General features: G+C 41.7%; 2 protein-coding genes across 3 annotated transcripts; one reads left to right on the top strand and one right to left on the bottom strand.

Annotated features, from left to right (window-relative positions):
- Positions 1–1,491: 1,491 nt before the first annotated feature.
- On the top strand, positions 1,492–14,449 carry tph2 (tryptophan hydroxylase 2 (tryptophan 5-monooxygenase); the record flags this gene model as incomplete). Its single annotated transcript, XM_080761507.1, has 11 exons — positions 1,492–1,611; positions 3,619–3,753; positions 4,201–4,420; positions 8,205–8,305; positions 8,441–8,508; positions 9,166–9,362; positions 10,678–10,813; positions 11,641–11,767; positions 12,424–12,519; positions 13,459–13,592; positions 14,275–14,449. Exons 1-11 carry the CDS (start codon positions 1,498–1,500, stop codon positions 14,447–14,449), a joined length of 1,503 nt encoding a protein of 500 aa, XP_080617633.1. The 5' UTR covers positions 1,492–1,497.
- Positions 14,450–15,511: 1,062 nt separating this feature from the next.
- Positions 15,512–22,154, bottom strand: LOC308314123 (apoptosis facilitator Bcl-2-like protein 14). 2 transcript variants are annotated; one of them, XM_080761537.1, is made up of 6 exons: positions 21,962–22,154; positions 20,491–20,657; positions 19,431–19,550; positions 18,469–18,530; positions 17,632–17,907; positions 15,512–16,125 (listed from the first exon to the last, which is right to left on the bottom strand). In XM_080761537.1, the coding sequence occupies exons 2-6, from the start codon at positions 20,633–20,635 to the stop codon at positions 16,099–16,101; spliced, it is 630 nt and encodes a 209-aa protein (XP_080617663.1). In that variant the 5' UTR covers positions 20,636–20,657; positions 21,962–22,154; the 3' UTR covers positions 15,512–16,098. The 2 variants fall into 2 exon arrangements, with proteins under 2 accessions (XP_080617663.1, XP_080617662.1); XM_080761536.1 differs by having other exon boundaries at positions 20,425–20,657; positions 21,962–22,151.
- Between the last annotated feature and the right edge of the window lie 328 nt (positions 22,155–22,482).

Genomic DNA, 22,482 nt, shown 5'->3' with positions numbered 1-22,482 from the left:
AATTAGGGGTTCAGTGTCTTGCTCAAGGACACTTCGACAACTAACTCTGGGGGAGCCCGGGATCGAACTTGCAACCTTGCGGTTACCATCCAGCCACTCTACCCCTGAGCCACCGCCGCAGTAGTAGTAGTGGACAGTGACAGGAAACACGGAGAGAGAGAGACGGAGAGTGACACGCAGAAAAGGTCGTCTGGCTCGGGAATCGAACCCGTGACATGCTGTCAGGCTGCTTTAGAGACTATACTGTATGTGGTTGTGCCTTAACCGCTAGGCCGTCGGCACCCCCGTCGCATAGCGTCTGTCGGGCAAAAACCTTTTACATCCAAAAAAAGGTTTGTCGTGAATGAACAACGTGACTACTAGGGGTCTGCCTGCCATGCTGTGTGTTATACACAGTATGGCTCAATATGTCAGTATGTCACCTCCCATTCAATAGATCCTGTGATATTTTGTTGCCAGATATAATTTCCTGGGGTCTAGTAGGACTATAGTAAAAAAATACCTATTTAGCAACTTGCTCGAATGCCCCTGACCTCTGTCAAAAGTAGCTAAAATCGTTAAAACGAAAGAATGCAACAAATGAAAAAAGTTTAACACTCATCTTTTACAACCTAAAACATGAACCGTGGTTGAAAAACAAAGTTGTCCTTTAACATGTTGCATTAGAGCAGTGCTATCGTTATTTATTACACTTATGGCATTGTTATTGACTGTTAAATATATATTATTTTGTTCTAAATATTTACAGGATGACAAACTAGACATGGCTAATGTTCTTTTAGATGTAGACATTCTACCTGCAGTACCTGGACATACGCGTTTGTTTTACAAACTGTCAATCATTCTGAATCTGATTAATTTAAAATGGAGGACCCCGACGTCAACAAGTCTAGTGCTTTTCAGTTTCGTCCTCAAAGTAGCAGTTTTTGTATTGACTTGTGCTTTCGTTTGAAATGTACCCATTCTACAGTACTGTGAAATAAAAAAATCAATCAATCAATTCTATGTCCACGAAACAATCTCGTTGCTTTTAATTCTGTACCACAACATCTGTCGGAAATGTATCTTTAACGGGCACATGTACAATTGAAACCGTTTAACCATTCAGTGAGACAAACGTTTGCGGTCTTCTTCCCAGAGGCGGAAGAGACAGACAGGGCATCAAAAGACATCTCTAGTTTATATGAGCTTCCATGTAAACACCGGCAGCAGAACCTTATCAGTGTGCCCCCCCCCCCCTCCCTCCCTCCCTCCCATCCCCATTACAAACACTGGGCATCACTCACCCGCCTCTCCTCCTCCGTCACACTATTTAAACAGAACCTGAGCTGCAAGGCTGGGCCGGCAAAGCCTTTAACGGTAGCTTAATACAAGTGTGTGAGGGTGTTAGGCTGAACACGTGACAACCTGGAGCCCTGGTACTCGTACACCCACTGGTACCCCATGGCGTCGTCCCACCTGAAGAAGGACGTCGACCATCTGGGACCGGTGCCTAAGATGCAGCCAGCCATGATGATGTTCTCCAGCAAGTACTGGTCCCGGCGCGGGATGTCTCTGGACTCTGCCATGTTCGACGATCCACCAAAGCAACGCCACACCGGTGGGCGAATGGTGAGCAATTATTAACCCCCTCTACCCTATCCCACCCATGCTCTATTTCCTCCTATATTCTTGCTGATATCTCCCAAATTCTTTCTCTTTGTTCTGTCCATCAACGGTTTTGGTACTGTACTAGTGTTGATTTAATCTATGACAAAATGTTCGTCGACTACCGTTTTACACGGAGGAAAGCCGAATATAAAACTAGATAAAAACTAAGCTTGATGACTAAAACTAAGAAGTAATATGATGACAGTTTCATCATCAAAAACTAGACTATTAGGAAGGGGCTAGTGGACAACAGATACAGTATAAGTAAGTCATTTTACACTTGGTTGCATGCTGAAAATGACAGATCTACAAGCGTGTAAAATCAGCCATTACGATGCATTTTACATTTTAGTCTACTAAATCAACTGTAGATTTAGTGGCACTAAAATCTTATATTATTTAGTCGACTGAAAGTAACTGAAACATTTCAGATGACTAAAATGTGACTAAAAATAGACGAAGTTTCATTCCAAAGACTATAACTAACTAAAATGTGCTGTCAAAATCAACACTATATTGTGAGTGGTGTTCCCACCAGTCTGGGTCCACACACAGTCACTATATTGTGAGTGGTGTTCCCACCAGTCTGGGTCCACACACAGTCACTATATTGTGAGTGGTGTTCCCACCAGTCTGGGTCCACACACAGTCACTATATTGTGAGTGGTGTTCCCACCAGTCTGGGTCCACACACAGTCAGGTCAAGATTTCAATAGAAATTCTGGACCCTTTAAAAAACGGCTCAGGTTCAGTTGTTGGGTAAAAGGCAATCTGAGAATCCCATCGTCAAATATTCGGGAAAACAGGTGACACTTGTAATTTACTGTTGTAATTTTCCTAACGTTCCCATGTGGAGTAAACTGTGGTCACATCAGAAAAACATGTTCTTCTAATGAGGACTGTTGAATCTCATCTCTAGTTTATTAAAGACGAAGGAAAATAACGCCTGATGGACCTCATTATGAGAGTGACAAAGGCTGAAGTTTAATTATATCTGCGCCGGAATTGTGTATCTTGCTTCATAGTCTGTCTGTCATATGTCATATATCATATATCAACTTCTTATAGTCATATAATTCATATTAATTATATGACTATAAGAAGTTTATCTCTTAATTATTGTACAACACTGAAGCCAAAAAAACAATGACTTGACTTGAATTTGAAATTGGATTCAACACTGAGACCTCTGGGTTAATCCAAGAATTTTGGTTTGAAGAATCAGAGCAGACCTTTTAGAAAAATGTCTTTTTGAAAGTCTTGGAGGACTATGAAATAAAAAAAACGGCAACATGTATTTGTATCATTGCATGTCATTAAATATTCAGGTGAATTGAATATAAAGGACCCCAATGGAAACAAGCCATAGTGCTTTCTTGGGTTATAAATCCTCTTAGCAGACCTTGTATTGAACTGTACTTTCCTGTGCATAGATAAATCTGTTCATGCATTGTGCTACAGCTAGGGTTAGGGACATGATGCTGGTTTATATAAATTGATTGATTTGATTAAAACAAATCTACAAATACACAGAGAACAGTTAATTAGGGCAAACCCTTGAGAGCATGCTCTCTTTTTCCTCTCCTGAATACAATCACACATACAAAAAGGAAACAACAAAAATAGCACAATTTTACATAAGGTAACATAAACATATAGATGAGCAATATTAAAATTAAAAAGATCACCAAAAACGGTTACAGTCGCTATGTTTTGCTTCCTCGAGTAGTGTTTTAAATGAGATTGTCCAGAGAGTCCTGGATTTGTCTGGAGCATAAAAGATGAAAGCGTTTAAGTGTAACGTAAGACCAGGGGCTCTTTGAGAGCGGTTTTGATGGAGGCTATAGGGATTCACATTTCTTAACGGCTGTTTGTGTAGGGCATTCCACATTTTAGTGGCATAGGAGCGAAATTAATTATATATATTTTTAAAATAATATCCATGGTCTGTGATTTCCCGCTCTGCAGTCGCGGAGGTCCTCTTTCTGTCCCATAAATGAGAAGCCGGAATCGGAGAATGGCGAGGAAGCAGGGAGGACAGCTGTGGTGTTCTCTCTGAAGAACGAGGTGGGATGCCTGGTCAAAGCCCTCAGGCTGTTTCAGGTGGGTCAATGTATGTCTCCAAACTATTAGCAACTAGTGTTGTAGTACTCATTATACACATATATTACGAGGAGCGCATTCACTTTTGACACTTTATCATTATAAGAGAGCAGTCTGGCACTCACAGTATATATACTGCTATCTTAGTATCGGAGTGTCGCCGACACGCCTGCCTGCTCTCGCAGAGTTTTCTGACAAAAAAAGACCACACTCGGTCTTAACTATTTGCAACACAGTAGGGGTTCCCAAATGTTTCCATGCAGTGACCCAAAAAGGTGTGTTATATTTGCTGTATACCACCGTATACCGTATTCAAACATACTAATGATGATCAAGGGAGTTCCAACTGCGCCGCTAGCCTATGGCAGGCCAGTCTGGTGCATCTCAGAGGCTACTACTACTACTACTACTACTAATCTGCTATATAATGCGCCATGTCTCTCGCAGGAGAGGCACGTGAACTTGAACCACATTGAGTCTCGGGTGTCGAAGCGCATCGTCAACGAGGTGGAGATCTACGCCGACTGCAGCTGCAGCAAGAAGGAGTTCAATGACCTCCTGCAGCATCTCAAAGACCACGTCAACATCATCTCCTTCAACACACCTGCCAATGTATGGTCAGCAGAGGCAGGTATAGACCAACAGTTATGTAAATGTATGTTCTACTGTGTTTGGACTTGTGTTTGGAGACCTGTGCCCCTTGTGGCACAGGTCTCCACCAGGCCATGGTAGGTTATTGTGGGCCAGCAATGTTCGGAATCATTATAAGATTTTGAAAGTATGAGCTACAATTCAGGATTAATGAATAAAACATAAATAAGCCAGTTATATTTCCACCATGAGGCCGATTTGAAAAGGTATGGTGGCATTTCTTCGTCAAGCTAGTAGGAGTGTGCATGCAAACTTGCACAGCAATGAAATGTCTGCATTATTTGTTGCAATTTCTGATATATAGGACACTCCTATCACCATTGTCCAATTGTACTTTCTTCCAGTTAGTGTATATTTAACTCTTTCACACCCTAAAATAATATAATTCTGAAAGTATAGTTTCTAATGCACTTTATTGAAATGTTACTTTTATAGTAGTTCCTTTCTAACTCCCCCTGGTCTGGGATATCCAGTCCTCTGTAGGTATCATAAAGACTGTTGGCGTGATATTTGCTTTGCAGAGAATCAAGCTCTCCTTGAATGACACTACTTGGAGCCTGTTGTAGAACAACCCTTTTTGTCAATCTTATTTGCGTTTTCCAGAACTCGTTAGAGAAGTCATAACAGAACCATCTAAACACTACAGCATGTAGAGAAGTCATACCAGAACCATCTAAACACTACAGCATGTAGAGAAGTCATACCAGAACCATCTAAACACTACAGCATGCAGAGGAGAAGTCATAACAGAACCATCTAAACACTACAGCATGCAGAGGAGAAGTCATAACAGAACCATCTAAACACTACAGCATGCAGAGGAGAAGTCATAACAGAACCATCTAAACACTACAGCATGAAGTCATAACAGAACCATCTAAACACTACAGCATGCAGTCATAACAGAACCATCTAAACACTACAGCATGCATAGCCGCAATTTGCAACTCTAGATTTTTTTACAATTGGCTGAATCCAGAGTTGCAATAACCTCCATCAACTTCCTATGCATGTTTTTTGGTTTGTGATCTCCTGGTCTTAAATGACGTTAAACTCACCAACTTTGCAGCTGCAGTCCAAGTTTGAATTATCCTCTTTCAATCTGGTGTCGCTTGTTTATCATAAAAGTCCCCCGTAGAGATGTTATGAGCTACTTTCTGTCCAAAATATTCCAAGAGTGACAATATCGAGCTGCCATTTTGATTTTTGCAACGTGCCGTAAAACAAGATGTGAGGGGGAGTGCTTGTTTAATAGCGTCCCTCCCTCCCTAGGGCGTCGGCCTCTTCTTTGGGTGTCTTACCTGCGCAGGTAAGATTCTATTAAACAAGCGCTCCCCCTCACATCTTGTTTTACGGCACGTTGCAAAAATCAAAATGGCGGCTCGATATTGTCACTCTTGGAATATTTTGGACAGAAAGTAGCTCATAACATCTCTACGGGGGACTTTTATGATAAACAAGCGACACCAGATTGAAAGAGGATAATTCAAGCTTGGACTGCAGCTGCAAAGTTGGTGAGTTTAACGTCATTTAAGACCAGGAGATCACAAACCAAAAAACATGCATAGGAAGTTGATGGAGGTTATTGCAACTCTGGATTCAGCCAATTGTAAAAAAATCTAGAGTTGCAAATTGCGGCTACAGCATGCAGAGAAGAAGTCATAACAGAACCATCTAAACACTACAGCATGCAGAGGAGAAGTCATAACAGAACCATCTAAACACTACAGCATGCAGAGGAGAAGTCATAACAGAACCATCTAAACACTACAGCATGCAGAGGAGAAGTCATAACAGAACCATCTAAACACTACAGCATGCAGAGAAGAAGTCATAACAGAACCATCTAAACACTACAGCATGCAGAGGAGAAGTGGCACAATACCAGAACCATGAATGAAGGTTCTTCCTTGGCCTACTGGCAGTATGCGTGCAAACTTTGAAAACCAAATGTAGTCAATCTGAATACCAGGCCTGAAAACGTTCCTATTTCGGAATTATGCAACAATAACAATTGAGAACCAATTATAGCAAAATGAGGGAGGTGGTGGGTCAGTTCAGAATAAGAATAACTAAAATAATCAGTAAATAAGTTTAACTCTAATTTATTAAATCAAAAGCAAAATAAAGTTTTCAATAACAAAATGTTCACTTAATGAAATCAAGATAAAATAAAACTGCCTCAAAAGCTAGGGTTTACTGGAAATCCCAAGTGTCCTGGCACTGTCCGAAACTAAGCTTAAATGTCAAAAAAATAAATCCAAATGGAACCCAGTCAATGCTGTGTAGTGTCTCCTCTTACCACCCTTTACACTGTTCCGCAAAGTCCGTCCTCGATCGAAATCCAAAATCCAGGGAAATAATCAAAAAATGGAAAGAAAGTTCTCCTTCTCCAATGGTATAAATCCAACGAACGACTATAGCAAGACTTGGGATAAATCCTCTTTCTATAGCCTGTCTGTCTCACTCTCTCTGTTCACCTCCACTCTGGACTGACAGAGTCAAAACTCTCCAGGTGGCCCAAACATTGTGATTGCCCATCACTCCATCAGCCAGGTGAGCTGTGTGGGTGGGGTCTCTCAATCACTGCCTGTTGCCATAGCAACACATACATCTCACTGGGTTCTTGTGGCATATAGTCCAGCGGATAAATAGGAAAACCTCATAGAGTAGCGGAATGGTAGAAAATAATAAATAAGTACATGAAAATGGAGCATAGCAAACAAAAAATACATAGAAACAACACAAGTGTGTCTTAGGTGTGAGTGAGGCCTATATGTGTGTGGATTACTGGATGTGCATGTTCTCTAAAGTCCTCTTCCAATGTTCGGATTTCGGGAGATTAGCCTAGTATCCGACGGACTCAGCAACAGACAGACTTTAACTAAGATTCAACACGCACAGGCTGAACTAAAACGTAATTCCAATAATTGCTTCTCTTCACAAACGCATGCTTTTTATAAGGTTATATTCACTCGTTATTACACATAAACACACACCACATACACACTGTTTGTTTCCCCCTCAACTTTAAACAACACAACACACTAAAATAAAACACAACTCATTAACTGCATAAATCAACAAACTGAACCGGCCGGTTGTTTAACCAGCCACGTCCGTGTAGACAGGAACCTGTTTGTGTGGTGGAAGTGTCTGCTTAACCGACAGTCTCAGGCAAAGAAGGAGCAGTCTGGGCTTTCGATTGGCTGACAACTTTGCCAGGGAGGTGGGACCTCAGTCAGGGCCTGCTGTAGTCGTGTGTGTAAACTAAATGGGTTAGATTCAAGAAGATCATGAGAGGCAACAGGCGAGATAATGGCCAATGGTGAATATATATTAATGTGCATTATTAAGAACATATTGTGTTGTAATAAGATTTAAAACCATAGGTAAAGCATAGAAGCATAGGAGGTAGTGTTGAACTAATCTGTAAGTTGTACCAGATCGATAGAGCGAAGAATGGCTCTAAAGTGGCCGGTCTGTGCCAGCTGTTTCAATGAGAGCTGAACTCCCAGCCGACAGATAGGTTAGGAACAGGCTATTAGGCAAAGGTCTGGAGTACTGTATCCACCTGTGTCAGGGGGAGGGGGAAACAAACAGGCTGTATGTGGTGTGTGTTTATGTGTAATAACGAGTGAATAAAACCTTATAAAAAGAATGCGTTTGTGAAGAGAAGCGATTATTGGACTGTTTTAGTTCAGCCTGTGCGTGTTGAATCTTAGTTAAAGTCTGTCTGTTGCTGAGTCCGTCGGACACTAGGCTAATCTCCCGAAATCCGAACATCCAATGTGCATCAGATTGTGAGGACGTTCCCTGGTTCCCCATGAAGATCTCTGAGCTTGACCAGTGTTCTCAGAGGGTGCTGATGTACGGAACAGAACTGGACGCTGACCATCCTGTGAGTTCCACAGGGGGGGGGGGGGGGGGGGGTATTGCACCCCCTAACAGTTATTCAGAGAACAACTTTACATACTGGTTGCTATTGATGTTGCTTGAGACACATTAATTAACTGACTTGAATTCTTCCTGCCAGGGTTTTAAAGATGACGTTTATCGCCAGCGCAGGAAATACTTTGTGGAAGTGGCCATGAATTACAAATTGTAAGCATTTACCTCCATGTCATTGTGGAATTATGTGTGTGTAGCACCGTACATTGTAGTTTTAAATTAGCACTTCAGAAGCAGATTTGATGTTCAATAGAACATTTTTATATTCAGATTGGCAGCCAAGGGTTCTCAACGTTTTTGCCTGGGTACCCCCAGAAATGCTTTGGCCATGTCTCGCAACCCCTCCCCACCACCAATACAAATTGACCGGCCACTACGATAACCTTAATAATAGGTTAATATAATCATTAAGGAAAAGTTTATGCATGCACTATGTGTGTACTATGTAAACTCTAAAGTTCCATTTTCCAGCCATTCAGTTGCAACAAAAAGAAAGACCAGCAAAGCACTTCAAACCTAAAATATATCATAACAAATAGCTTCAGCTTTGTTTACATTTTGTTTACCATTTTGTTTACCAAAATGTCTGCTGTAAAAAATGGACCATTATGTAAATAATAATAATAATAAGACAGAATTGACCATGTAATTGTAAACTTTTCAGCAACAGCAACATTTTCACAGAACAATAGTAGCGGTAGTCTCTTTCTTAACGGATGTATTAAGTTATTAACTGACACAATCATTATAAGTTGGACTTAAGAGCCTATATATATATATATATATATAATCTCTCTTCTTGCCCTGCAGTGGACAGCCCATTCCCCGTGCGGAGTACACCCCAGAGGAGACCAGGACGTGGGGCGTGGTCTTCAGGGAGCTGAACAAGCTGTACCCCACCCACGCCTGTCGAGAGTACCTCCAGAACCTGCCCCTCCTCACCAAGCTGTGCGGCTACCGCGAAGACAACATCCCTCAGCTGGAAGACGTGTCTTTGTTTCTTCGAGGTGCCGTTCACAGTTCAGACTACAGTATAACAGCTAAACCCCTTATCCCTAAACTTTTTTACAATTTTGAAAAACATTTTTGAATAGTTCAACTAGCGGCGTCTAATTCATAGGCCTGGATTTTTTTTCTTCAAAATTTAAAAAAACATAACCCATCGTTTTTTTTTTTTTTTTCCTTTTTGTCAAATCATCAAAAATGATGAAAAACGGCGCGCTATAGTATGCCGTACGATATAGGCTATAGCCCATGGTCCAAAATGATGAGAAACGAGGATAACTTTTTTTTCCAAAATTTCAAAAAACATGGGCTATAACCCATCGTTTTTTTAATTTTTTCATTTTTGTCAAATCATCAAAAATGATGAAAAACGGCGCGCTATAGTATGCCGTACGATATAGGCTATAGCCCATGGTCCAATTTCCGCAATTTCCGCAATTTCCGCAATTTCCAATTTCCGCAATTTTCCGCAACACTCCGCAATTCCTCCGCAATACTCCGCAATACTCCGCAATTAAAAATAAAAAATAAAAAAACATGGGCTATAACCCATCGTTTTTTCCGCAATTTTCTAATTTGCTAATGTTTCTCATCCTCCGCAACACAATTTTTCCGGTAAATACAACACATTGAGCAGGGCACTGCAGGGAGTTGAACCCCGTTCCGGTAAACCAGAAGTACCAGTACCAGTGCCTTAGCTTTTGTGTATTCAACTATTTGGGTAACGTGAGCTTTATCACTAGCCAATCTACATCAACACGTTGTGAGCTTGTAGACTGGCCATTTTAACTATTCAAAAATGATTTGCAAAATAGTAAAAAAAAAGAGGTTTAGGGATAAGGGGTGACGAAAATGGAGCCCATAGTTTACTCTATAGCATGCAGGCAACTGGTGGCCTGGGGGCCCACATGTGGCCCCCACCATCACTTTATATGGCCCTCAAGTTAATATCTGAATATTGATATATAATTGATTTCAGCTGTTGTTACAGTTCCAAACATTCAAACATGACCCGCTTTAATTAGTCTGTATTAGTAGCCGAATGACTAGTATTAAAACGTTTATTCTTTTTGTGTCCAATGTATTTGCATTTAAGTTCATAAAGTATAAGTTCATAAAGTTCAAGTATAACTAAATGCATTTGAAATAAAAATTTTACTTTTCAGGATTCCATTTAAAAAATAGCAAAACAATAATTCAGGATTTCAATTCAAATATAGCAAAAAATAGCCAACCTACGGCTACAAGCTCAAGAGAGGGACAAGAGAGGGACATTTTTATAGAGTTTCATTACTGTGGCGTTGCCGTTTGTTTCAGAGAGGTCAGGGTTCACGGTGCGTCCTGTAGCAGGGTATCTGTCTCCCAGAGACTTCCTGGCTGGTCTGGCCTACAGAGTCTTCAACTGCACTCAATATGTCCGCCACAGCACCGACCCTCTCTACACACCTGAACCGTGAGTCTAATACCACCTTTGCCACTGTACCACTGCATAAAAAATACTTAATTTTTTTGTGTGTTCTCAATTGTTTTTATTCATTATATCACAAAAACAATACAATTATACTAGGATAACATAGTTACAGTATACATACATACAGTAGATACATCATGAATAAAAAAACAGCAATTTACAAGCAGTCATTTATTAATACGGCTAATGTTGTGTTATACATCAAGACAGTTTTGGCACTACTGCTTTAAACATGTAATGTTAGTTAGAGTTAGAGTTTGCATGTTCTCCCCGTGTCCCCTTGGGTAGATACCCTCACAAAAAACATGCAGTAATCCTGGGCTCTAAACAGCCTCCCCCTGGCCAGCCGGGGTGCCTGACGGAGGGGAAAGGAACTGGTTGGAGTTCTTTTCACGCGCTACGTCCGGCCGGGGAAACTCCCCTGTCCAAGAAGCAGCTTGGACTCCTCATGCATAGAAGGAGGCATGATGTCAGTCCCCTGCCCCCGCCCCAGGTTGGCAGAGGAAGTGTAGCACCCAGGATTACATTAGATAATTGACACTGGGTGAAACAATGGGTTACAAAATCATGAAAAAAAGAGGGCAATTTTGGACAAAAACAGCAGATCTACAAGCTCACAATGCGTTGCGTTGCAACACGTTGGCATTTGCATTTCTTTCACCATGTAGTAAATGCTGCATTCGTGGTCTGGAGAGGGCAGTTGTTTTACGGACGAGTAAAAGGGCAGGGGCTGAAGGCCCCTTTGATGTCTATGTGTGCACGTTCCCTGCAAGCTCACGCATGTGTTTGATCTTTTCATCTGGACACAGGGATACCTGTCACGAGCTGCTGGGCCACGTTCCGCTCCTGGCCGATCCAAAGTTTGCCCAGTTTTCCCAGGAAATCGGCCTCGCATCTCTGGGATCGTCAGATGAGGATGTACAAAAACTGGCAACAGTATGGATGCTCTTTGATTCTTCATATTCTTTTTTCTCTTTTATTCCTGATATCTATCTAAATATCTGCAAATGTATCGATACTTTTCATTTCCATTTTGACCTGAGAACGATTCTACAAATGTCTTCTAAATCCTGAGTTTTCTGTCAGTCGTTTTCAAACATTTTCATGTCAAGGACCCCCAAGATTATATATAATTGGCCGCCGACCCCCATCTCAAAATATGTTGTTCCAGGGACCCCCCCAGAGGCAAAGATTTGAGTTAAAAACTTTGGCTCTGAAAGAATATAATTATATTCAAAGATTTGCGCCACATATTCACAATCTTTCAAAAGAATAGCAGATCTACAAGCTTATAGCACGGCACAGAGAGTGCCGCGCTACGAGCTTGTAGATCTGCTATTTTTCAATAGCTAAAGTATAACATAATGCTTAAAACACCAAAAAGGCTTCCCGCCCAGAATGGTTTAAAGCATGTATTATTTATTTATTGAAAAGATACATGGTTGTCGGCGCTGTGCCTTAAAGTCCAGTTCCATAAGTATATTCCCTCCTTTCACAGTTTGATGTAAACTCATGGTCACTCAGGGTGTGTGATGTATCATCTAACCAACACACATTCAACCAAATAACAGAGTATTCTATATTTTCCACAGTGCTATTTCTTCACCATTGAGTTTGGGCTTTGCAAACAAGACGGCCAGCTGAGAGCTTATGGGGCAGGTTTGCTGTCCTCTATTGGAGAACTGAGGGTAAGGCAGCCCACACACACGCTTGCATGTGTTACTTACCTCATATCAAACATCAGTGTAATTTCTCATGGAGTGCTGTTCTGTTTTTTTATCTGCAATATGTGTCCTGATTTGTAACCACTTTCAACCTGGCGTCCCTAAAAATGTTTGTGTAACTACGTCATTATAAGTGACAGATTTTTCTAAAGTATTCATACATTTTCTAAACTAGCCGATCTACAAGCTCACAGAGTCACAGCACCTGCTCAGTGTCAGGGTTCAGTCCCCCCAGGTAAGTCATACTAGCCTGGTGAAACCACTCCCCCTGCTGGACAACATTTGCATTCTGCCAGAAGGGAGTCTGGTCTCTCTCACATATTGAAGCGCTGCCACAGTGCAAAATGTAAACACAACCTAACACGACTACAACACAAAATTATTATGGAGATATCAAATGTTTGTCCCGCTGCTTCCGGGTTAATCGTTTCTGCTTGAGAACTGGTGAACTCAATACTGCCGCAATCTGGCAGAGTCAGGTTAGAGTCATACTACTGTGACTATTAGGCTCCTGCGACATACTAGTGTCATGTCCAGGGGTGTACTTGTACATCAAGCTGCCTCACGCTGAGGAAGCAGGAGCTATAGGCTCCTGACCTATTCCCCACATCGCTCGGGAACCTGTTGGTCTCCATTGAAGGCTACTTACGTATACCTACTGGCTACTGAGCTGGTAGATCAGAATTTATTTATTCATCTAAGGTTTTCAAATTGAATAGAATTGATGTTGCACTTTCTGACCAACACATCAGTAATCGCTACTAATCGGTGGGATTAAGACTCCAAAATCATGATTGACATCGGACCCAAATGTGTCTGGCATCTACAAACAGCGGTTCATGTAATTCACAGAGAATCAGTTGCTTTGAGTTCATGACCTTTGTGACCCCTCCATTCTCCCAGCATGCCTTGTCTGATAAAGCTTGTGTGAAGATGTTTGACCCTCGGACGACCTGCTACCAGGAGTGTCTCATCACGACCTTCCAAGATGTCTACTTTGTCTCCGAGAGCTTTGAGGAAGCCAAAGAGAGGATGCGGTAACATACATTACATACATACGGTACATACATATGTGGCCAAATTTGACTGAGGGACTGCCATTGGATTTTCTTTTAATTCTCGTTTTTTTTTTCATGTCATATGAAAAGCAGGGAATCATAGCTTCAAATTGACATGTTGGTTGTTCAGTTTGACCCACCAGTTTTGTAGATATGGCTTATATCTTGCAGAAAACAGCGAGTTGAGAAAACAGGCTTGAAAGGTTCACTTCTGTGGTCTCTAACATTACACCTACAAGCTACATGTTTAAGCATGTATTTCATATTTACATGTTGATTTCAGCTCCGACACTTATTTCTCTCAGTCAAATCTGGTCACATATGTACATTTCTCACAGCCAATGTGCTAAATCTCAGAAACATAGTTAAACAACAGATTTGGAAATATCTGTCTATAGGTGTTGCCAGATTTTCAATCGTCCTTTAGTTAGTATTCTTCGGGTACCATCAAGTACCGTATTTTAAACATTGTTAGTCATTGATTTATTAGTTTCTATTAAATTTTGAAAATAAAACGTGTTGTATGCATTCTCTTCCAACACAATCTCAAATATCAAGCATCCAGGTCCTTGAATATGAATATGAATATATATATACTTGTCAACCACTTTTGCATATGGTTTTCCATGCCTCCTTGAACTTGATCCTCTCTCTCTGACAGGGAGTTTGCCAAGAGCATCAAGAGGCCTTTCTCTGTGTATTACAACCCCTACACCCAAAGCATCGACCTGCTCAAAGACACCCGAAGCATTGAGAATGTGGTCCAGGACCTCCGCAGTGACCTGACGACTGTATGTGATGCCCTTGGAAAAATGAACACATACCTGGGCATATGAAGTGTATTATTTATGGGTGAAGGCTTTAATTATTATATCCTAATATGAGTTCCAGGAGTTAATCAGTATCATTTCTAAACCATGCTTTTGTGTAGAATTCCATAACGGTTTCCATAAATAGTTTTAACAGACTATACTGTAGACGGTAGCATCTACATACTGTAGATGCTACCGTACACAGTATAGTCTGTTAAAACTTTAAGCGCCACCTGGTGGTCACCAGTTTAGGCTTTGACTGCCAATTCTCCCATTATAAATAAATAAATAAATTGTAATTCTATTATGCATGTAATGTGCATGTCATCACCTGTACACCAGATTAGAGGAATTTTCAACAGGGATTCCCGAGGGATCACGTCTTGTCGTCCGTGGCATCCGGTACATAATTGGCAATTAGACGTCTTGACGTTTATGGCTCTTAACCCATTCTGACCTGAGATCAGATTCATACGAGGTTTCCACTGGACACACAGTGGTCTGATTAACCCATTCTGACCTGAGATCAGATTCAGTCGTTCTTCGATTTTTCAAAAAATAGCAGACCTACAAGCTCATAGCGCGCCACTCGGTGGCGCGCTATGAGCTTGTAGATCTGCTATTTTTCAATAGCTAAAGCATAACATGATGCTAACACCAAAATGGGTTCCCGTTCAGAATGGGTTAAACTGTTTTAATAGGTTTCTGTAATTTGTGTGTACCTGCATATAAGAGAGAATGAACGGCTTGTACTGTACACTAATGCGCAGATAAATAGTATAAAGAGAAATCAATTCAAAATAGCTTAAAATATATATTTTAGTATATAAAATCATCAGCACTTTACTTCACAAAGTGGTAAAGAACTAAAAGCGAATCTCAGTTAAATTGGGTATTACTCCCGTTTAGACTCCTGTAGTGATCCTGTTCACTCAGTTTTAGTCGGAAGGGTTGAAATGCAGTGTACTGTAAGTGACACAATCATTAAAAAAAATTATACATACTTTGTTCTTAAAGAAAACACATTTTCGCTCATGTGTAAGTAAATGACACCATCTTTTGCAACAAACGCAGTAACGCACTGACATTTTCAGCTTTTTTGTTTATTGTCCACATGACAACAAAAATGTAAAAATAAAGGGGAAAGAACATAATGTACAGAGATATAATTAGTGAATCCACATACTTTGCTGGGGCAGCCAGTGATTGCTCATTGCTTTGGATGCCCTAAAGCGACGCATAATATCAGACCCCTCATAGATTGACTTCCACTTTTGTGTTGGACACAAATGCTCAGTTTAGTTAACTTATGAATGGACATTCATGTCTTCTATACATTTGTTTCTATGACTATAGAGCAGCATTTTTCTCCTATTTGATCACATAATTTATAGAAGAACTGTTTATCTTTTCTTTCTTAATGTTATTTAATATTCTGTGTTCCGACCTCACAGAGTGAAGTGAGTCAATTTGAGTCTGGTTGGTTGTGGAAGCAACAGACATGACCTGAACTTATTGTGGAGATGGTGCACATAAAAACAGCTTATTAAATTCATTACATTACATTCAAACATTACATTGCACTCATTTTTGAATGTTTAGTACCATCATTTGTGTCTTTGTGTTGGAATAATGTTCAGCCTCTTCAGAATGTCTGAATGATCCCAGGCGTTTTAATCAACATCTTCAAACACAGAATCCTAGATGAGACACAGAAAATGACATATTCAGAATTGTCTTATCGGACACGCTACGCTGGTATACTGTAGCTAACCAGTCCAGTACAACATCAAACTTTTTTTTTGTTTTCAAAAAATGTGAAAGAAATGTATTAAAGAATCACTTAAAAATTGTGATGTATTCTTCCAAGGTATGCAATGATTCTATAAGGAGTTGTACAAAAATAAAGCTGGCTAGTGGCTACAGCATAGAGCGTCACAGTCCTTCCCCCTTTCAGAACAACGAGTGGCCCAGGAAATAAATCCCAATGCATTTTTCCCATAGGCATTTCTTAAAGTATTTATTTAAAGACGGTTACGCCGCGGACAAAGCCAACTTGGATCGTGACAAATCATGACAATGAACACAATGTTTTGGGCCGATCAAATAATTTATAAGAAGAAAAACAAAACAAATAGTGTTGTCTCCTGCCTTTATTTTCTTCTTTCTAATGATTTGATCAGCCCAAAAATATTGTGTTCATTGTCATGATTTGTCACGATCCGAGTTGGCTTTGTCCGCGGCGTAACCGTCTTTAAATAAATACTATAAAAAAATAAAAAAATAAAGAAATGCCTATGAGGAAAATGAACGGCGATTTCTTTTCCGGGTCTCTCGAGGTGGCGGGACTGCGACGCTCTATATAGCCTGTGTCACAATGTGACAAGCTTTTCTGCTTTTCAATGAGTGACTAAATTAACCTAAACCTAAATCCCATTTAATTGTACTGATGTGAGGAGATTATTAATATAGTATGGCAGAAAATACCCTGTTTTATGTATAATGCTCTGGATTCAAACTCAGGTCTCCCACGTGAAAGTCCAACATCTTAACCACTAGACCAAAGGGATATCCCTATGGACCAGGCAGGGGGAGATATTAGACTGTTGAGGCCATCAGGCAGAGGCTCTGAGCCACTCTGCTACACTCACACCCTTTTGACCTCCTCCCACAGGGAAACCCCATCATTTCATCTATTGCCCTGGCCTGTATTGCACTGTAATGGCAATATCACCTACTGTACCAGTGAATCTTTGGTCAAAACAGTCATTAAGGATTAAAGCTTATTAAACGCCTTTAACAATAGGCTGAAATGTATAGGCTCTTTTCCCTCAAATACAGTGATGTAAATAGGTTTTCAATGTAATGAGTCCTGGGATGCAGGGATGGTTATATATATGTACAGTAGAAGAAATGGTTATTATAACTAAAGCTAGCAAAATAAACTAGAATAAAAAACAGTACAGTAGTGCATCCCGTTGTATTGCGTCCCTTAACTATAAACTGCGTTTTGGGATGCAAAATGCACCCTATTTTAATCTCTGCGTCCTTTTTTCAAGTGTGTCTTGGAACTACAGAAGATTTCACCACACCCCTACTTAAGTTGTTCTCTGTTGTATTCGGATTTTTTTTTTAATTTTCAGACAAAAAACGTAAGATCTGAATAGGAAAATAAGTTGATGTGAGGTGATCTCAGGGTCACTCACCCAGCCTCCTTGTTGCTGGACCCAGGCGGAGAGGTGCTGTTGGATGTATTGTGTCCCGAAGACGAGCGCTCTCCTCCTGGGAATGCAGTCCACCGCCGACAGCCTGTGCGTCACCTCGCAGGCCCAGGCGATCTGCTGCTTGTTGCTGGGCGCGGCGCCTCGGGCAGAGCCCCTGGGGGCCACCAGGCTCTCCAGGATGGAGGTAGTCACCTTCTCAAACAGGCCGTAGCTGAAGGACTTCTGGATCCTTTGCTGCAAGTCCTTGTCTTTCTTGATCTGAGTAAGAGAAGAGACATGAAGTATTGTACAGCGACAGGAAAAGCATGTGGAGGGACAGTTAGGGGACAGTTAAGACATGTAGGGATGCATATGGCCCATCCCTTAATAATGAACACAAAGAGGTGGTGGTTGTTCACATTGCCATTGTGAGGTTTTTTGCATACACACACACACACACACTCACAAGTGCACAAAAGCACGCCCACTGCATGTGAGTGGGCGTGCCCTTGTGTGTATGCCAGATAAGCACAATTACACACACACACACACACACACACACACACACACACACACACACACACACACACACACACACACACACACACACACACACACACACACACACACACACACACACACACACACACACACACACCCCCCCCCCCCCCGCTCCTTTCCATGCCATACCAGAAGGCGGCATTCAGTCTCCTGAACTTGAACGCAGCATTTTGCGAAAAATGTGTTGAGAGCTTGTAGATCAGCTATTTTAATCCAAAAGTGCCCTCGGGATGTCAGCCCCTGCCTCTCACTCTCTCTCTCACACACACACACCCCTACCTTCTCATCCAGCTCATCTCCATGTTTCTTAAGCAACTCCACGAGTTCTTTAATGATGACATCTGCAGAATAAATGAACAGCAATCAATCACATACTGTAATATCCGATATCACAGGTATCAAAACTTCAACAAGGCAACGCAGGTGACAGACACACCTATCTAGTGTATTCACGATGAAAGGCTACGAGCCATGCAGTTGATCTAGTGACTAGATAAACTGCATCTCGTAGCTTTTAATGTTGGCCCTTAAGCTCCCTCTAGTGGATGGATTATGGATACGTTTGCTGACAGGGTGACACACACACACACACACACACACACACACACACACACACACACACACACACACACAAGGTATCCTCATTACAATAGTTTTGAATTCACTTGGAAGCTCAACAAAATTTGAATAACCTAGTGTTTTTTTGCAGGTAGCTCACATGGGTGTGCAGAACTGACTCACAAATTGTGATTTTGATCCTAAAGCCGGATTTTCACTGTCACTGCATAATGTTGTGGCTATGGCATAGGGAACCTATGCGAGTGCTGTCATGTGTGTTTTTTTAAGTGGTGCAACCACTTCCTCAAGTGACTATGTGTGTGGGTGGCTGCCTGCCTGGGTAGCTGGCTGGCTGGCTGTGTGCGTCTGAGCACAAAAACAGCATGGTTGTTTTTCACCACCTGTGCGTAACCTAACACACACACACACACACACACAAATATATTAACTGTATATATGGTGATTTCGGGTGTGCCAGTATAGTACAGTGACAGTACAGTACAGTACAGTAGAGGGTCCCCCACACAGTAACTGTCACTTCTCAACCGTTTCGGACACAGGGTGGCTCGCCGGAATCGGGCCGGCACCCTGGATGCGTTCCTGTGGGTCGAGATTTGGCTATGAAAAGTCTGCCCTGGGACAAAAAAGGCTGGGACACACTGCCCTATGCGAGTGATACCCACCGTCATCCGTTCCACCATCTGACTCCAGGTCGTCGTCTTCATGAAGCAGTGTACTATCATCAGCAATCTGAACCAGGTGTGCTGTTACTCTGTGAACCAGGAGGGTGCTGCTTACAGACGCTTAAACAGAAATACACACAGAAACACACTGTTACTCTGTGAACCAGGAGGGTGCTGCCTATACAGACGCTTAAACAGAAATACACACAGAAACACACTGTTACTCTGTGAACCAGTAGGGTGCTGCCTACAGACGCTTAAACAGAAATACACACAGAAACACACTGTTACTCTGTGAACCAGGAGGGTGCTGCTTACAGACGCTTAAACAGAAATACACACAGAAACACACTGTTACTCTGTGAACCAGGAGGGTGCTGCTTACAGACGCTTAAACAGAAATACACACAGAAACACACTGTTACTCTGTGAACCAGGAGGGTGCTGCTTACAGACGCTTAAGCGGGATCTAGTAAAAAAAAAGAAGCACTATTTAAGTTTTATCTTTGAAAATATTTGCACCTGTGAAGGACATCTACTTGGACCAAGTTCACAGATTAGAAATGATCATGAACAATATAACGGCATGCCATGACAACCACTTGAGGACTCAAGTGTGTGTGTGTGTGTGTGTGTGTGTGTGTGTGTGTGTGTGTGTGTGTGTGTGTGTGTGTGCTTCTCTGACACACACAAACGCATGCACCCACGCCCACTCACATGTAGTGGGCAATGTGCGTGTGTGTGTGTGTGTGTGTGTGTGTGTGTGTGTGTGTGTGTGTGTGTGTGAAAAAACTGATGGCAATGTGAACAACCTGTTGTGTTACTGTATATTTAATCATGTACATTAATGTTGCAGCTGAAGGTTTGTTTCTGTGCATTTCTGTTTAAGCGTCTGTAGGCAGCACCCTACTGGTTCACAGAGTAACAGTGTGTTTCTGTGTGTATTTCTGTTTAAATACATTATTGTGTCCCATTTTCTGTTGAAATAACCTACCAGGAACTTCTCTCATCTGGAGAAGCTGTCTCATGGGCTTTCTTGAGAACTGAGCATCATCCTGACCTTGAAAGTCGCCCATCTCATGGACGGCCATTAGGGGAGACCTCTGTTGTCTCCTCCTGTCGCAGTAGGCCTCCAGCAACCTGTACTCCTCAGACTCCTCCATCGACTCGTCCAAACCAGCGCCTCCATTTCCCCAGCTCTCCATTTGACCGGCTGAGACGCACAAACTGTAAAGACACATGGGGGTGCGTTCGGAAATGCACACCGGGAATGTGGTCAGTTTATTGAGTGTGGTGGGCGGTGACGTCACAGAGTGCGTTCAGTGTGCCTTATTTACGAACGACCACAGCTGTGACCGATTCACACCGGACGACCCCAGCTTCAGGGTAGGGTCGCTCAGTGCGGGCACTCGGCACACCCGGTGTGCCGCGCACTGGATTTTCGAACGACAACGACACCGAGTGCACTGAATAAACGAATGACAAGAGAGCACACCAGTGCGTTCAGGGCGCATTTCCGAACGCACCCATGATTTCCAAGAGAGAGAAAGAGAGAATGCAAACACGTTATAACACGTTGTTCTGGGGTTTTGGGGTTGGTCAAAACTGGTGTTGCTCTCTGACAAAGAAAATGTGCTTGTAGGGCCTAGATTTCAGGAAATGAAGGTTTTGGTTTGTTCAATGAATTGAACAAATTAATTCATAGACTCCTCACTAATGGAATTGCATGAATACCTTATAAAATGTGCACATTTGACACTAAGCATACAACCCAATGCAATGACCTGAGCCACCTGACTCAGCATCAGGTGACCTGACTGTGAGCCACAGTCAGGTCACTGTGACATCCTTGAAACCTACAACCATAAACAATCTCTGGAAAAAATATAGCCATACATAAGTAAGTAAGTAAGTCTCATACTTATATAGCCTTACTTATAGGCTATAGACTGAGTCAGATATCAATATATTACAATAATAGCCTAGATATTGATCGGCCTATACTACTGTGACTGTCATAAGTCTACATTATGTAATTGGTTTCACTTTCAACATAATAGTGTAGGCCAATTGGTTTCACTTTGGTGTATTTCACTCTAAGGTAGTACTCAACGTGTAGTACGTACTCTAATGTACTTTAAATGTACTCTACTCAACGTGCATAAAAAAGATGAATGATCAGAATGAATGATTGCCTGTGTACAAACGTTAAAAAGGCACATGTATATCGCAATAGCATGACGCGAATCATTAGGGATAAAAAAAAAAGCTCAACTGTTTTAATGCGTCTATAAAGACAGAGGGAAAACGATGTATGCTTACATAAACAACCGAGAACACCGACATTTGACTATACCTATTTAGCATTTACTGTACAGGCTAAAGCAACTTATGCAAACCACCAGGAGGTACATAGTACATACACAAACCCACACGAGATCCTAGCAAACAGACCTGCTGTGCATGACATGACATGAGTGAGAGAGAGAGCACTGCGCCCTGAACGTCAACGTCTAGATAGATATACTCACTTTTGTGCTTCTTATAATTGTATTTGTAACTGTAACACTGCTCCCCCGGGTCACCATTTACTAGTGTAGCCTATGTAGTCTACCATACTGGCTTGTGTTGTCTTCGGGCTTCTTCGGGGAACTATAACTAACAACAGTTGAAAGTTCTAACTTCCCCCTTCCCTTCCCTTCCGCTTGACAGCGATAGAGGCCTACTGCAGTCTACGCCTACTGCCACCGCCCCCGGCCCCCTACAGAATGATACAGTAATCTAATATTCTCCCTTTTGATTTGAAGAACCCCCATAACATGCGAGTCAGAGCCTTGGAAATAGATCTATTATATCGTTATGTAACGGTCCTTTTACAGACCCATATATAGAGTTACCATGCATATTCTGAATTACCAAAAGAGGACACATGCGCACGTGCATGTGCGCGTGCCGTGCACGTCGTGCATGTGTCGTGCGTGCGCGGTTCTGTTTGAATTTAATTCAGATAATAAATAATTATATAACAAAAAAGTTATGCTCCTAAATTTCA

Source organism: Protomyctophum bolini (genome assembly GCF_963924005.1).
Source record: "Protomyctophum bolini genome assembly, chromosome: 4".
Classification (NCBI taxonomy): Eukaryota; Metazoa; Chordata; class Actinopteri; order Myctophiformes; family Myctophidae; genus Protomyctophum; species Protomyctophum bolini.
Note: the sequence above shows the minus strand (reverse complement) of the source record. Positions and strands in the feature narration are given on the sequence as shown.

Coding starts and splice junctions, on each gene's coding strand:
- LOC308314123 (XM_080761536.1), bottom strand. CDS start 20,635: ATGGAGAGCTGGGGAAATGGAGGCGCTGGTTTGGACGAGTCGATGGAG. Junction 18,531..19,430: donor AGATGGTGGAACGGATGACG/GTGGGTATCACT, acceptor TTTATTCTGCAG/ATGTCATCATTAAAGAACTC. Junction 16,126..17,631: donor TCCAGCAACAAGGAGGCTGG/GTGAGTGACCCT, acceptor TGTCTCATCTAG/GATTCTGTGTTTGAAGATGT.